We start from the raw sequence: 15433 nt of genomic DNA, 5'->3' as shown, positions 1-15433 counted from the left end.
CAAAATGAATTCAGCGGGTCATCTTGTTAATGCTATAAATTAATTACAGCTATAAAAGTAAATTTCATCATGAACAACATCACATTAAACCACAGAAATTCTAAAATGACATTTCCCTTACATTCAACTTCCAAAAGTGCATTCATCTTTGCCATGTTACATTCATTTAGTTGACTAGTGCTATATGCTGTATTAACAAAAACATAAATGGCATTAATAAAAACACTTACACTGACAAGCTACGCAATATCGCGTTCATAATCGAATGCGACTCATCTGCGATTATGAACGCGATATTGCATAGCTTGTCAGTGATCTACGGCTCTATGTATCCATCTGAAAGCACGTGATGGAGATTAACTATTAATCACAGAACCGGCTTTACTGACGAGATGCGCATGACAATCACATGCGATTTATCGTGCAGCCCTAAGTTTGTTTGTTGATCACAAAGTACAAAGTAGATGAGGAATACTAGGATGCCGGGTGTATTCAAAGAGCCGCCATTACTGTCTAGAGTGCGTGGAATGGTGCGCTGTGATTGGTTGAGCGGATATATCGCATTCTGCAGAGAAGGGAGACTGGAGTTTGTCGTGGTTTGGAAAGAAAGGGAGAAAACATGACAGAATAACTCGGCGGATATCGCATCTTACGTAAAATAAAAAATTGACTTTTCAATACCGACCAGATACAATACTGATTTTGGCGGAAACTCTTTTTTTTTTTTTTATGGCATTTATCGTGTTTTGGAACCAAACTCTTCATATACTTAAATAAATAAATAAAAAATTGAAAACTGTTCTGCTGACATAACCCTGACTGTGCAGTAAACTAATTACTGCGTTGCTGCAGTGTATGTGAGACCTGATGAATAAAATCGAAATGAACCTTTTTATTTATATGTATTAAATATAAATAAAGGCAGTCGTGACCTAATGGTTAGAGAGTCAGACTTGTAACTGCTGCCCCCCCAAAAATGGCTGCCCACTGCTCCGGGTGTGTACGTGTGTGTGTTTGTTCACTACTCACTACTGTGTGTGTGTGTGTGTGCACTTGGATTGGTGAAATGCAGAGCACAAATTCCGAGTATGGGACACCATAATTGGCCACACGTCACTTTCACTTTCACTTTCAAATGTTTTAATCACTATTCTGTGTCATTTTTCACTATTGTAAATTACATATTAATTTTAAAATTCTTAATTAATATTCAAAAGTATTCTGCTGTCAACACGTAACTATGTAAGATGAATTAAATATCTATAAGGAAGGTGTTCATTCATGTATTTTAAAAGACCGGTATAATCACACATGCAAATCTTGTTTATCAGTCAAATTAATTTATAAATGGAAACTCAGCATATATGAAATATGATCAGTAAGTAAAAACACAGTTAATGAAAAGAACACTGGACTGCTACAGGTTCAGGAGGAAATATATTTTATTTTATTATTCAGAATCCACATTTGGAAAGGAAATGTATATATTTACAGGAACAATTCAGATAATTCATGTTCATTCATAGAACATGATTCATTATTTATAATCAACTGACAAAGTAATTATCTGCGTAAATAAAAAATTAATTATATGCATTCTAATGAGTAACTAGGTGCGCTGAATGCTGTTACCGGAAAAGCCTAAACTGTTATGAGTAGAACTAGTAGTAGAACTAGTATGAGTAGAGAAGGAAGATTTTTTTTTTATCATTATAAAACTTCCATTTCTTCCTCCAGGTCAATCTGTCTGGAGACCGACTGGCACCTTCTTTTTCACCAAGTGAGAGAGTCAGCCAAGCTTCATCTTCGCAGCAGAGCCCAAAAACGGTGTGTGTGCAACAACACAGAAGAAATCATGTTTTTTTTTTTTATCGGTGTTATCATGACATTTATTGTTTAATATCTCTTTTGCGCCCTCCACTGATTTTATCAATTTCTTGACGATCAGATTTCTCTGCCCAACACTCCTGGATCAACGCCTCTTGTAAGAGGAAGTCAGAATCCAAGCACTGCTACAGCCGCCCGTAAAATCTGCCCTCAAGCACTGCTTCTGGGGAAGAGCCCAAGTACAAGTCAGGCTCAGATGCTACTGAGGGCCCAGATGGTGAGACAACTTGTGTCATGTCCTGTTCTGCAGGAGTTTTAAACTCTTCATCATTGCAATTTCAGTTCCTCACATGCACTTTACACTAAACGGGTTGTACCCACAATGCAACAGAAGCCGTGCCCCCTTTGATACTCAAATGGAAACTTTTCTGATTTCTCAACTCTTAGTGAATGCAGATCTAAACGGCTGTCCTGTGACCTACTGCACTGCTTACTTGCAGTCCTTGTTAATGTTGTATTTATTGCTTGTATCTACATCAGAGTGATGTACCTTTTTTTTTTTTACCATTTTTAAAAAGATTTTAAAAGAAATCTCTAGTGCTGAGCAGGGCAGTAATTTATTTGATTACAAAATACAGAAAAAACAGTAATATTGTGAAATATTACAATTTTAAATAAATAATTTCTGTTTTAATATATTTTAAAATGTAATTTATTCCTGTGATGTAAAGCTGAATTTTCAGTAGCCATTACTCCAGTCCTCAGTGTCACATGATCCTTCACAAATCAATCTAATATGCTGATTTGGTACGCGGTTATTATCAAGTATTATTGGTGCTCAATTAATACTAATGTCTCCTATTACTGCATAATTTTTTTGTGGAAACCAGGATACCTTTTTATCAGGATTCTTTGACGAATAGAAAGTTCAAAAGCACAGCATTTATTTGAAATAAGAACTGTTGTAATATTATATTTTTGAATCATTTTGAATCAATTTAATGTGTCCTTGCTGAATAAAACTATAAAAGTGATAATTTTTATGTGGAAAATAATGTGTTTTTTAAACCGCATAAACACATTTCATTACACCAAATACACAAAATAATGTTTTTTTTAGCAACATTATATGACCCCTTTAAATCTTTCCTACTCCAAACCTTTGAATGTTGGTCTTCCACAAAAATATTAAGCAGCACAACTGTTTTCATCATTGATAATAATAACAACAAAGTTTCTTGAGCACCAAATTAGCATATTAGAATAATTTCTAAAGGATCACACGACACTGAAGACTGGAGTAATGGCTGTTGAAAATTCAGCTTTGCCATCACAGGAATAAATGACATTTTAAAAATGTAAAAATAGAAAACAGTTATTTAGAATTGTAATAATATTTCAGAATATTACTGCAGTTTTGATTAAACAAATTGCAGCCTTGGTGAGCATAAGAGACTTCCAAAAACATTTTAAAAGATTGTAATTATTCCAAACTTTTGACCGGTAGTGTATGTGCTGGAGTCTACAGGTCGTATTTCTTCTCAGCTCATGGTCTAGTGTGACCAGCAGGCTTATTGACTTAAACAAATAGAGGATTAGTGTCTAGAGGTCTGCACAGGGTGCATGCTTGCATATCTCTGATGAGGACAGATTTTACTCGACCACATCAAAAGCTTTTGTGCTGTGAAGTTCACCATCACACCTACACAGCAAAAGCACAACAGGCAGGAAATAACAGCCTTCTATTTTGCACCACTGGGACTTTTTCTTTATCTTTTTACCTTCTCTATTTTTCTTTCTCTCTTGCATCTCTCTTTCTCTGTGCTTGCCATCTGGCAGTTGATTCTAACGTCTGCTGTGCGGCCTGATGTACCTGCCCTCTCCTCCTCCTCTTCCTCCACCCCTTCCTCACCTCGATTTCCCTCCACACAGGTGAGCTTGATTATGTCTGGTCATGTGATAAATACATCCGTTCTTCTGAATTTAAAGGGAAAGTTCACTTAAAAATGAAATTTTGTCATCATTTACTCACCCTCGCCCTGAACTTATTTTCTTTCATGTAACAAAATGAGAAGTTTAGCAGAATCTCTACACAGTAAAAATGAATGGGGACTGATGGTGCTCCAAAAAATTATTTGTTTTTATTATTTGCTTAAAATCATCTCATTCTTTTTTTCAATCTCATTCACATTAACATTTAAAAATAGTTTGAAGTGCAAAAAGTGCATGTTAATGTGTTGTTTCAGGTTTGACGTCAATGATTTTGGTTGGTTTCGTATACAAAGCTGTCATATGACTTCTGAAACTTTTTGGAAGAATGTCATGGATAAGTCGTATGAACTTTTTTTTGTGTGCATTTTTATAATTTTTTTAAAATATGGAAAAAGCAGCTCAGATATTCTGCTAAATATCTTCTTACGTTTAAAAAAGAAAGTTATACAGGTTTGTAATGACATGAAAGTGAGTAAATGATAACAAATTTTTCATTTGTAGGTGAACTATCCCTTTATTCTATGTAACTTAAATGTAACACATAACCGTAAACATCTTTTTTTTCTGAAGTTTTAAATCTGTGTTCATCTGGTTTCTGTTACATGTGGTGTTTTTCCAAAACCAGAATTTATGGCATCAATATCTTTCATTCTGTCTCTGTTCTTCAGCTCCAGAGTCTGACTCTCCGTCCACCTCCACCTGGCACCCTCACCATCCCTCCGAACTTACCACTAAAACCCACAACGTCAAGCCAACCCCCTCCTCTTTCATGCCCAAGATTACAGACCTTCCATCTGAGACCCAGTCAGCCAGCGAATGCTCCAGGGAAGGATGGAGCTACAAAGACAGAAAGCCCAGCATCTCAAACAGTTCAAACGAAAGCACCCGTTCGTCATCTTACGGTTCCACCTCCATGTAAGTGACCACATACATATCTCACTCTTCAAGAGATATTCAAAATGCAGATGCTTTAATCAAATTTAGAAACAGACTACTGTTCAAAAGTTTGGGGTTGGTAAGATTTTTTTATATTTTTGAAAGAAGTCTCTTATGCTAAGGCTGCATTTATTTGATAAAAAATGCAATAAAAACAGTAATATTGTGAAATATTATTAAAATTACAACTGCTTTCTAGTTTAATATTTTTTAAAATTTAATTTATTCTTGTGATGGCTTATTCTTCCTTGTGTCTCCAGCCCTGTATGCACCTGCACAGGCCCATGCCTTAGCGAAGCAGAAGCTGAACAGCAGTGTTCTCAAGAGGCCCCACAGCCAGATCAGCATCCCCCAGCACCCCTTCAATCAGAGGCATACGCCCCCCAACTCTCCCCCTGCAACACCAAAGAAGCCTCTTCCAGAGTTAAAGCGCTGCCCGTCCACCCAGCCATCCCAAAGCTTGTCAGCACAGAGCGCTTCAGTGCCCATCACCGTTCCTTCCCCCGCGAGGTCTCACCTCACACCCCCTACCCTGACTTTGCCCTTGAGGTCTTGCTCACCTGGTGGGTCCTTACTGGCTACAAAACAGCTGCTGAGGATCGCGTTGTCTTCTGCATCCCAGTGCACCAATGGCCAATCAAAGACAGCCACTGTGTCCCCGCCCCGTGATCTCATCCAATCAAAGCCACTTGTTTCGCCAGTGCTCTCTAAACCAGAGTGCCCCGCCCAGCCGCTACGGACTCCAAACCCATGCCCACAGCTGGTGCAGCTGTCGCCCTCCAGACAAACCACAGCGGCCACACCTCTCATCACCACCCCACTGCTGGCGTCTCCTCAAAGGGCATCCCCTCCGTCTCCAGTGCTGCCCCTGGTGTCCACCAGCAGCATTCTAGCACCACTGCAGTCCCCTTTGACCTCACAGAGTCCAACAAAAACGGCCGAGACATCGAAAGAGCCAAAAGATAGAAAGGAAGAGCAAAAGGAGGGAGATGTACCAGAAAAGATTCCTCAAGAACTGAAATGTCCAGCACCCCAAGAGAAAATCACCCAGGCTGTCGCCGTAGATCAGCCATCAAGTGAAAATACAGAGAAGGTTATTAAAAACAGTGCAAACCTCAAACCTCTTTTTTTTTTAAATGTACTTTTCAGGCAACCAATATGGATTTTTCAATGGCCGATACTATGATATCTAGAGAGCGGTGTGGCTGATGTAATGCTCAGAAGACAATGTAATGATGACAAATGTTACATAGATAAATTGCTGAAGTGAAACAAACACTAAATTTGTTCAAAATTAGATTTTGGAAATGATGCAAGGGGAAACACTTGATAATCGGCTGATCAGGCAGTTGTCATCCAATGCCCATAGTCACATAATGGCCAAATATCATCTGATTAATACTCATGGTCGATATGTCAGTCTATCATTACTTCTTAAAATAACTTTTTTTTCCAGCAGGGTTATTATAGTTAATTAAAACTAAAACCATAAAAATAATTTTCGTTACATTTTCATTATTTAATTATAAAATAAACGTTAACTGAAATTAAATATAAAAAAAAATATATATATATTTTATTTCAGTTAGTTGCATTTCTAATTTTCATTTCGTTTAGCTTGATGTACAAAAAAAATAAAAATGAATAAAAACTATATAGACATTTAAAAAAAACTAAAACTCATAAAATGACAAAAAAAACACAACAACATTACTAAAACTAGCTAAAATGAAAATGGAAAATATACAAATAAAAACTAATTATAAATATTAATATAACTATAACAGTATCTCAATGATACTATCATAACACTATTTTACCGTAATGCCTTAGTAAGTATATGTTGAAGTGAACAATCTCTGCATTTCAGGTCTTGAACAAGATGACAGTCTGCACAGAGGATTCGAGGATAGACAGCCAGATGAAGACTTCACAGAAGAATGAGCCCCTCTCGTCCTCAGTCGCACCATGGCCAGCTGAGAAAGACGACCAGTGTGAGGAAACGTCCACCCAGTCAGACAATCACTCGGGTATATAGAGTCATAGTCTGCAATAAAAAGTCAAAAATTTAAATATGAGCGCAAACATTTCTCATCAAATTTATCCAATTTATTTGAATGTTTTAGGAGAAACATCTGAGATAGCTGATACCTTAATATATAACAGAACTCCATAAAGTCTTCTGAGATCTGAAGCAGCATTTATAGAATCTGTTGGTAACATCACACCTGTCTTCATCTTTGTAGCAATCTCCAGCCTCTCCTCTGACATGTCACCCATCCAGTCCTCCATCACTCAGCCATTAGATATGTCCCCTGTGGACAGCTGCTTTCCTCCAAAGTTTCATCCTGTGCTAGAGAGGCCACCAGTTCAGCCTCCCACCATCAGTCAAATGAAGACCACAGAGACTCAGCAACCATCAGGAGTGGTCAAACCTTTGGTTCTGACACACCTGGTGGAAGGATTTATCATACAGGAGGGACTGGAGCCATTCCCGGTAAACAAAATATCTATCAACCACTGCCTAAAACATATTTTTGTGGTCATGTACAATGTTTTTCTGAACTTTCTATTCATCAAAAATCCTGGAAAATATGTATAACAGTTTGTGCAAAAATACAACAATTTTTAACATTGATAAAAATAGAAAATGTTTTTTTAGCACCAAATCAGCGTATTACAATGATTTCTGAAGGACCATGTGTCACTAAAGAATGGAGATTTATTCCATCACAGGAGTAAATTACATTTTAAAATATAGTAAAATAAAAAACGTTTATTTTATGTATAATATTTTACAATAATCCTACAGGTGAGCAGGTCATCTCTGATGGTGGGTCCTGTCCAGGAGTCTGGGGTGAATGGGGTGAGGGAAGCAGAACTCATCCCTTCTAGTTCAGAACCTCCAGAGGACTCCACAGACTCCGATGATGTGGTTACAAACAGTAAGTAAAACACCCGTCTACTTTTCCAAGTTTGTAATTGTAGTATAGTGCAGCATCTTTATTACAAATATACCATGTAATATTTATCTAAACGATTTATGACGGTCACAGTTAGGGGTTGAAAATTAGCAAAGCCATCAAGGATCACATTCCATGCAAGACACCATTGGTGTACTCCAAATCTCTCATTCAATACTGCAAAGGACTAAAGATTGACTGTTTATTCCAGTATTTGTGTGTGTCTGTCTGTCTATCTATCTTTCTATCTTTGTTTTAATAATATTTCTCACTGTAGATGGTGTCGGACGGTCCCACAAGCTTGTTCTGCAGTGCCAGTTTTGCAAGAGGAAAGGCACTGCCCAAACATTCCCACGCTCCAAACGCTTCTGCTCCAAATCCTGTGCCAAGAGGTACACCTCCCTTACATGACATAAATAACACATTGACAGAGTAAAACAAACAACCTGTTTTTATGACTGACACAATAATGAACGGGTGCCTAACTTGTATTCTGGCACGTACAACTGCTCCATCAACACCCTTGCAAATGTCTCTCTTGCTTAGTGGAGTGAGAAACCACAACTGGAAGGGTCTGAGCATGATTTCCTGCATGTATCTAGAGTTCTCTTCAAGAATAACAGCAGAACGCAAGGTGTTGAAAAGGGTATTTCCATCAGCAGCTTAACAAATTAACCCCTTAATTGCCACCGGCCCACAGGTGTGCCCAATGGTGCTCTTTTTTTGTTGTCTTTTTTCCCTATCACATATTTTAGTAATCATCATAAATTATATATCATTTGAAAGCTTAAAACCTCAGAATTCATCCTGTTTGTTTGGATGGCACCCGGTGGCTGTTTGTGGTATAACGCCCTAAATAAAATCTCACAGGAACCTCAACTTCAAATTTGGAACATAACTTATTTAGACATAAGGCTTTAATTTTATATCAATGTTGGATTCAAAAAGATTTTGTAAAATATTTACTTTATATAAAATAAAATAAAAATTGGTACAGTGCATTTTCTTTACAGTAAATTTAAACTTCTATAACTTTTTGATACTTCAATATTTTGAAATGATTCCACTTCTGCAGTAATCTGCAGATTGTCTTCTTAAAAAGGAGTCCAACCTTAGGTTTGTATTCCAAAGTTTTCATGAATTATAATAATTTAAGTTTGGATAGTGCACTTTCATGTCTATATTCAAAAATGGGGGGTGGCAGCTCCCGGAACTGCTTCTGTGTACAACTGCTGGTGCAAGCTGGATTAAAGTGATTATTACGTTTTGAATATGGATATTTTTCTTACAAAAACGCATTGATTTGCTACAGGACACCTTTGTTCACCCTCTGGAGCCATGTGAGACACTTTTTTTTATGGATGGGCACTTTTTATTTCACTTCTTTGGGACTGAAGCACTGACACACCCACTGACTGCAATGATAGAGCTTGGAATAGCCAGGACAATTTTTAATATAACTCTGACTGGATTCGTCTGAAAGAAGAAAGTCATATACACCTAGGATACCTCTGGGGTGAGTAAAACACAGCCTAATTTCATTTTTGGGTGAACTAACCCTTTAAGGGGTTAAAATGCATGTTTACAGTGGCCACAAAAAGTGCTTGGACAAACCTATAAATGTATGAATGCTATTGCATTATACAACAATTATCAAACCAAGTAGAGTTTATTTTAAGTAATACAGAACAAAAAGACTTTATTTTTAGACCTTTTGAAGACTTTTTCACAAAAATGAGGGTTTGTTTGGTTTTAAACTAAATCAATAGATATACAGTTCAAATTGAACACAAATCATGTTCTGGATGTCAAACAGTAGTGGAGCAGGTTCTTAGTTAATGTGGTGAACTACACCTGTGGCTACTGTTCACCTATGTCAACTTGAGGAACTAAAAATGACACAACTTGGTCATTGCAAAAAGTGAAGTTAATTAAGAGAAAAGCTGAATCATTTGTTTGCAGATGCCACTTAGCTTGATATTTTGCATCTAATGCAATGACTTTCATACATTTTTAAACTGTACAAAAGTGTTCATATATGAAGTATGGTTGATTAGTGAATCAAGCACTAAAAACTAGTCTCTAGCATTGTCCTAAAAAGACTCACACACACATACAAACTCTGACAGGATGTGGTCATGGTTTGTGATAAACATCAACCCTTGACACACATATCGAGCTGCAAGGCTGATCTTGGTCAGTGTGTTGGGTTGACTATAAAGACAACCTTTGTTTACCTCCTCAATCTTTTTGCAGGTTCAGTTACACCAAACGTTTCCGCACGCTCAGACGCTGTGTAAGTGAGGGGGGCCATCGATCTGAGCTCAATGGTGCCGAAGAAAATTTCCACCAGGTTTGTCCAAGGCCTTTAAAACAATGTACAGTATGTGTTTGAGATCTGTGTGCTATACTAAACTCTGTTACCGTATAGGCCAAACATGGGACCACAGAGCAGTGGAGAATCCTTCAACAGCCGCCACATGAGGGGGAAGATGGGACGGCCGCTCCGATGAAGACCAGGCTCCGCAGACACACGGAACAGGAACGGGAGCGAGAGATTAGAGTCAGGCAAACGGTGGAGGAGACGAGAAGTGCTCCAACTTCACCCATAGATCCTGTGTCTCCCATTGATATCTCCCCCTACCCCAAACCAGCTCAGTGGTCTGTGGATCAAGTGTCAAGCTTCATATCCAATTTACCAGGTACAAAGAACCCCATCTATCTATCTGTCTGTCTGTCTGTCTGTATGTCTTTCTATCTCCTGTCTATCCGTCTATCTATCTGTCTGTCTGCCTATCGTCTGACTGTCTGTCTATCTATATATTTACCTATCTATCTGTCTGTCTGCTGTCCATCTGCTGTCTGTCTCTCTGTCTGTCTGTCTGTCTATCTGCTGGCTGTCTGCTGTCTGTCTGTCCATCTGCTGTCTGTGTCTTTCTTTCTATCTCCTGTCTATCTATCTGCCGTCTGTCTGTCCTGTCCTGTCCTGTCTGTCTGTCTGCTGTCTATCTTATCAGTCTGTCTGCTCTGCTGTCTATCTGTCTGTCTGTCTTTGTGCTGTCTATCTATATGTCTATCTATCTGCTGTCTGTCTGTCTTTCTATCTCCTGTCACTGTCTGTCTGTCTATCTATTTGTCGTCTGTCTGTCTGTCTGTCTATCTATTGGCCAGGCTTTCTCAGGCTAACATTAAATTTGATTTGACAAACTTTTGTGAACATTAACACTACTGTTTTAACCCACCTCAATTGTCTCAGGGTGTCAAGACATTGCAGAATCCTTCAGAGCCCAAGAGATCGACGGGCAGGCCTTGCTTCTGCTAACTGAAGACCATTTGATGAGCGCCATGAATGTCAAACTTGGCCCCGCTCTCAAAATATGCGCCCGCATCAACTCCCTGAAAGAAGGTGGAAGATAAAGAGAATGAAACAGAGACACAAAAGAAGCTAGGTATATCCTTGTGGACCATAAGAGCACTTGCCAATAGAATAGAGCCATTTTGTGCACTTTAATCTTCAGAGATTTATGCGATAATTTCATTATTATGAGAAAGCTTACATGTATTTGCTTGAACTAAACTAGCAAAACCTTACAGTTCTTGTAAACTTAGCCTCTGTCTGAAAGCATGGTAGCAATATAATGGTCTCAGTCTGTGAGCGTTTTACAGGATGTATATTTAATTGCAGTAGGAGGGAACTGTTAGCGTCTCCTTTTTTTGTATGGGTAATCATGATCAGGGTCAGTGATTTTATATTTTTGGCTGAGAGCAAAGGAGATCACTTCCTGTGTCGGTGCGGAGAGGTTTGACAAGAACGGAAGTGCTGTTATTGTGTGCATGTCCCATTGTATATATTTTCCTATCGTATTCCATATGTATACATGTATAACAATGCAGTGTTCTGTGTGTATAAATTAAAAAAATGTTTTGTGAAGGATTTGTAATATTTAATATATTTGTCTTCTAAGGCTCTAGAAAGTACAAATGCGAATCATTTCAAGTTTATAAACATTTTTAAATGACGTTTGCGATACTGACATAAATGACATTTTGTGAAATCTCCGCAGTGGTACTGTGTAAATCAGACAGACTGTCCAAGAATAATACAAGAAGAAGGTATCCAAAGGCAATCGTTTTAAATCAAGGCAGTGAAAAGGTGCCTTTTTTTTTGAGACCGTATGAAACTACTGTAGTCATTTTGCTGAGGCAAACTATGTACTAGATTGTGTCATCAAGTGTTGTTTCTCATTGTTATATTACCTTTCTTGTGCCACTTTTGATTATTTAATTAAACCAACTACATTTTGTTACGGAACTTTGAATTGGCCATTTATTGTACCTATTTCTTTGTCAGATTTTTATTTATTTATTTATTTTATCTTTTTTGTCCTTTTACAGGTGGTAATGTGGATTACCCAGCTTTTTGAGTTACCATGGTATATAGATAACTGGGGTCAGTAATTTTTTTTTCTTTTTATTCATCAAGAATGCTTTAAATTGATCAAAAGCCACAGTAAAGACTTTCACAATGTTACAAAAAATCCATTAAAAAGTTATTCTTTTCATCAAAGAATTATGAAAAAATATATATCACAGTTTCCAGAAAAATATTAAGCAACACAACTGTTTTTAACATTAGTAATAAGAAATTGTTTTTTTAGCACCAAATCAGCATATTAGAATGATTTCTGAAGGATTATGTGACATTGAAGACTGGCGTAATGGCTGTTACAAATCAGCTTTGTCATCCAGGAATAAATTACATTAAAAAAATTAATAAAAATCTTACCGAACCCAAACTTTTGAACAGTAGTGTATGTATGTGGTATTATAAATACATCTGTTTTCTGTGTTTTAGTAAGGGTGGTTTCTCTGAGCTTGGTATGAGTCATCATAAAGCGTCCAGATATGTTTCAAATGTCAAAAATTGGTCTTGGACAGCGTAATATCATCTAACCCACTAGATGGCATTCACACCCAAACTAGTAATTTCATACCTCCTCAGAGAGCGTCTTTTTAAATTGTTCCGGTTGACACAAAGTTCTGTTGTAGTTTGTGAAATATTATCACGATTATTTAATTTGGGAATAAGCCGAAAACTATAACACTGAGAGAGAAAAAATAAAAGCAGAGACTTATTAATGCTGTAATAAATCAAAAGATGTTATTCTCCAGGCTTTGAGGGAAGGCCGTGGTGACGTATATGGCTGTGCTTTCTTCTGATTGGCTGAAAGTTATGTTGGGCACGTCCACTATAAAAAGTGAATTTACCAAACGGATTGTTTTACAGTCCATTCTCAAAGTGTTTGTACGCTAATCTGCTCCAGCATGCGTTTTATTTAGGATCAGTGATCTTTAATTTTTTTTTTTTATGTTTTCGTATTAGTTTTTGACTTGAATACCATATAACGTTAGTAGTAAACATCTTCTTTGCGAACACATTTGTACATATTCAGTCAGAATGTCTCATAGCTGTCGTCTGCTTTGTGGTTTTTTAATGAGCTGCATCGGCTGGACTGGTATTATAATAGCGACCTCAACAAACGACTGGGTGGTGACCTGTAAGTACGGCATGCACACCTGCAGGAAGATGGATGAGCTGGAGACCAAGGGCTTGTGGACAGAGTGTGTCATCTCTACTGCTCTCTATCACTGCATCTCACTCAACCAGATCCTCGATATACCAGGTGAGAAATATGTTCATGTTTTAGTAAAAATCATTATTTTATTTGTATGCATACTTTTTTCTTTTCATTTATGGAATTAAATCAAATTTTTTTTAAATACTTTTTTAAATCACATAATATCCACCTGGGACGCAGGCATAGAGAGATTTAGTGAATTTCTCTGAGACCCTACATGCCACAGTCTGGATGTCCTGTACAAAGCACATTCAGGGCTTTTTAGAGATATCAAATGTTTGCATTTTTGGAGATAAACAAATAAACACTCCCTCTCCTTGGTCTTTAAATATGACTGATATTGACAGAATGATCACATTTAGCACTCTTATGGAAATATGATAATGTTTTGTAGTTATCTTTTAAATCTGGCTCATTTTCTAATTGTTTGTCGTAAATAAACATTTCAGAAAAAAATGTTATGGGGTTTCAAATCGGAATGTGACTTTTTGTTATGAAACAGGGCATCATTTTCATACATGTCTTCTGCAGAGGACACCAGGACAAACGGCATGTTAATCAGGCATTTTGGGGAGACATAACAAGTCAATAGGGAAAGAAATTATAGATTAATATTCCTATGAAATATGAGATATTCTTATGAAAATGTTGCCAAGTTATTACTCCCATTATAACACTTATTTTTTCATTATGGTTTGCCCAAGAACACATTTATATGCAAATTAGATGCAATGTATAAATACATTGTATAGAATGGGAATACCAATATATGGACATTTAAAAAAAATAATGTACGCACATATTCCATAAAGTACAGTAGTATATCAAATCATTCTGTTATATATTTCATAACATAGCATGAAACCTAAAAACTGATTGGTGAATGAAAAAATACAAATATATAAGTATATATGCCTTTTAATGTTTTTTTTTTTTTTTAATAACTTAGTCCTGGCATCCCTTACAAAGGACATAGAATCATATATGAATCAAATATATGTTTTTTTGTCCATTTGTTTCTTATGCTCCAACCAATGTAATGACATAAAAAAAATTCACAAAACCTTTTTTTTCTGATTCTCAGGAGGATATTATTTTAACATAATTTTATTTATGTTGAATAGTTATAACGCAGGAATTATTAAAACGTAATTTAAGTATATATATATACATGTCCTATTTATAATATATATTCGCTTTTTTGTGCAAATGATGGGTTGTCAGGGAAGCTGAATGCATTTGTTGTTTTTGTTTGAAGCTTACATCCAGACGTCGCGTGCTCTGATGGTCTCCGCCTCTCTGCTCGGACTGCCCGCTCTGGCGCTCGTGCTGCTGGCGATGCCGTGCGTCAAACTGAGCCAAGAGAGCGAAGACACCAAACACAGACGCGCAGTCCTGGGAGGACTTCTTATACTGTTCATATGTGAGTTATTGCTGTGTGAAATATATTAGGGTCAATCTCAGAAAAGGGTGTCATTTGGAAATGGAAACAAATTCCACAAAATGGAAATTTCAACGGTAATTTCTTAAAGGGATAGTTCACCCCAAAATTAAAACACTGTCATTTATTCACCCAAATGTTGTTCCAAAATCTGTTCACTTTCTTTGTTTTAAAACTCGAAAGGCGTTTTCCCAGATAGCACACATACGTCTGCAAGATGTCTGTTAAAGATCACTGCATCTGGAAAGCATCTGCTGTGAACAAACATCTGATAGACATCTTTCAAACGTCAGTTTTACATACATTCTAAATCATAAACATCTTAAAGACATTTTCTAAACTTGACATCTGATAGGAAATGTCCTATAGACCAATTATCGGTTTGTAAACATTCGGGATGCACGCGCATCATGGTTGCAGAAAACCCGGGAGAGATAGCCTTTACAGCTAGAGAATTTCACGGATACGGTACAAAATAGTTAGGTTTAAAAAGATTATAAATTATATTGATTAGATGTCATTTTCAAAATGTTCTACGCATATTACAAGAGCTTGTCACCCAGCGATAAGCACTGTTATTCAACGAAATTGACGTTAGAGAATGGGATAGTCTTACAGATCCGAAACAGGGATGA

General features: G+C 37.0%; 2 protein-coding genes across 2 annotated transcripts in view; both read left to right on the top strand.

Moving 5' to 3' along the window:
- Nucleotides 1-12025, top strand: part of phc3 (polyhomeotic homolog 3) — a 36833-nt gene extending 24808 nt beyond the window's left edge. The window contains exons 5-16 of the mRNA XM_016453840.1: nt 1738-1827; nt 1949-2104; nt 3667-3759; nt 4488-4734; nt 5016-5848; nt 6626-6785; nt 7002-7252; nt 7568-7700; nt 7996-8110; nt 9975-10071; nt 10150-10420; nt 10975-12025. Of these exons, the coding sequence (XP_016309326.1) occupies nt 1738-1827; nt 1949-2104; nt 3667-3759; nt 4488-4734; nt 5016-5848; nt 6626-6785; nt 7002-7252; nt 7568-7700; nt 7996-8110; nt 9975-10071; nt 10150-10420; nt 10975-11135 (2607 nt within the window). The 3' untranslated portion in view covers nt 11136-12025. The remainder of the gene's footprint in view (nt 1-1737; nt 1828-1948; nt 2105-3666; nt 3760-4487; nt 4735-5015; nt 5849-6625; nt 6786-7001; nt 7253-7567; nt 7701-7995; nt 8111-9974; nt 10072-10149; nt 10421-10974) is intronic.
- A 723-nt stretch (nt 12026-12748) lies between these two features.
- The window catches only part of LOC107663628 (claudin-11), a 6106-nt gene continuing 3421 nt past the window's right edge, over nt 12749-15433 (top strand). The window contains exons 1-2 of the mRNA XM_016453865.1: nt 12749-13402; nt 14616-14780. Coding sequence (XP_016309351.1) covers nt 13177-13402; nt 14616-14780 — 391 coding nt within the window. The 5' untranslated portion in view covers nt 12749-13176. The remainder of the gene's footprint in view (nt 13403-14615; nt 14781-15433) is intronic.

The sequence above is a fragment of the Sinocyclocheilus anshuiensis genome, unplaced genomic scaffold (genome assembly GCF_001515605.1).
Source record: "Sinocyclocheilus anshuiensis isolate Anshui unplaced genomic scaffold, SAMN03320099.WGS_v1.1 scaffold928, whole genome shotgun sequence".
Lineage (NCBI taxonomy): Eukaryota > Metazoa > Chordata > Actinopteri > Cypriniformes > Cyprinidae > Sinocyclocheilus > Sinocyclocheilus anshuiensis.
This window is presented reverse-complemented; position numbering and strand designations above follow the sequence as displayed.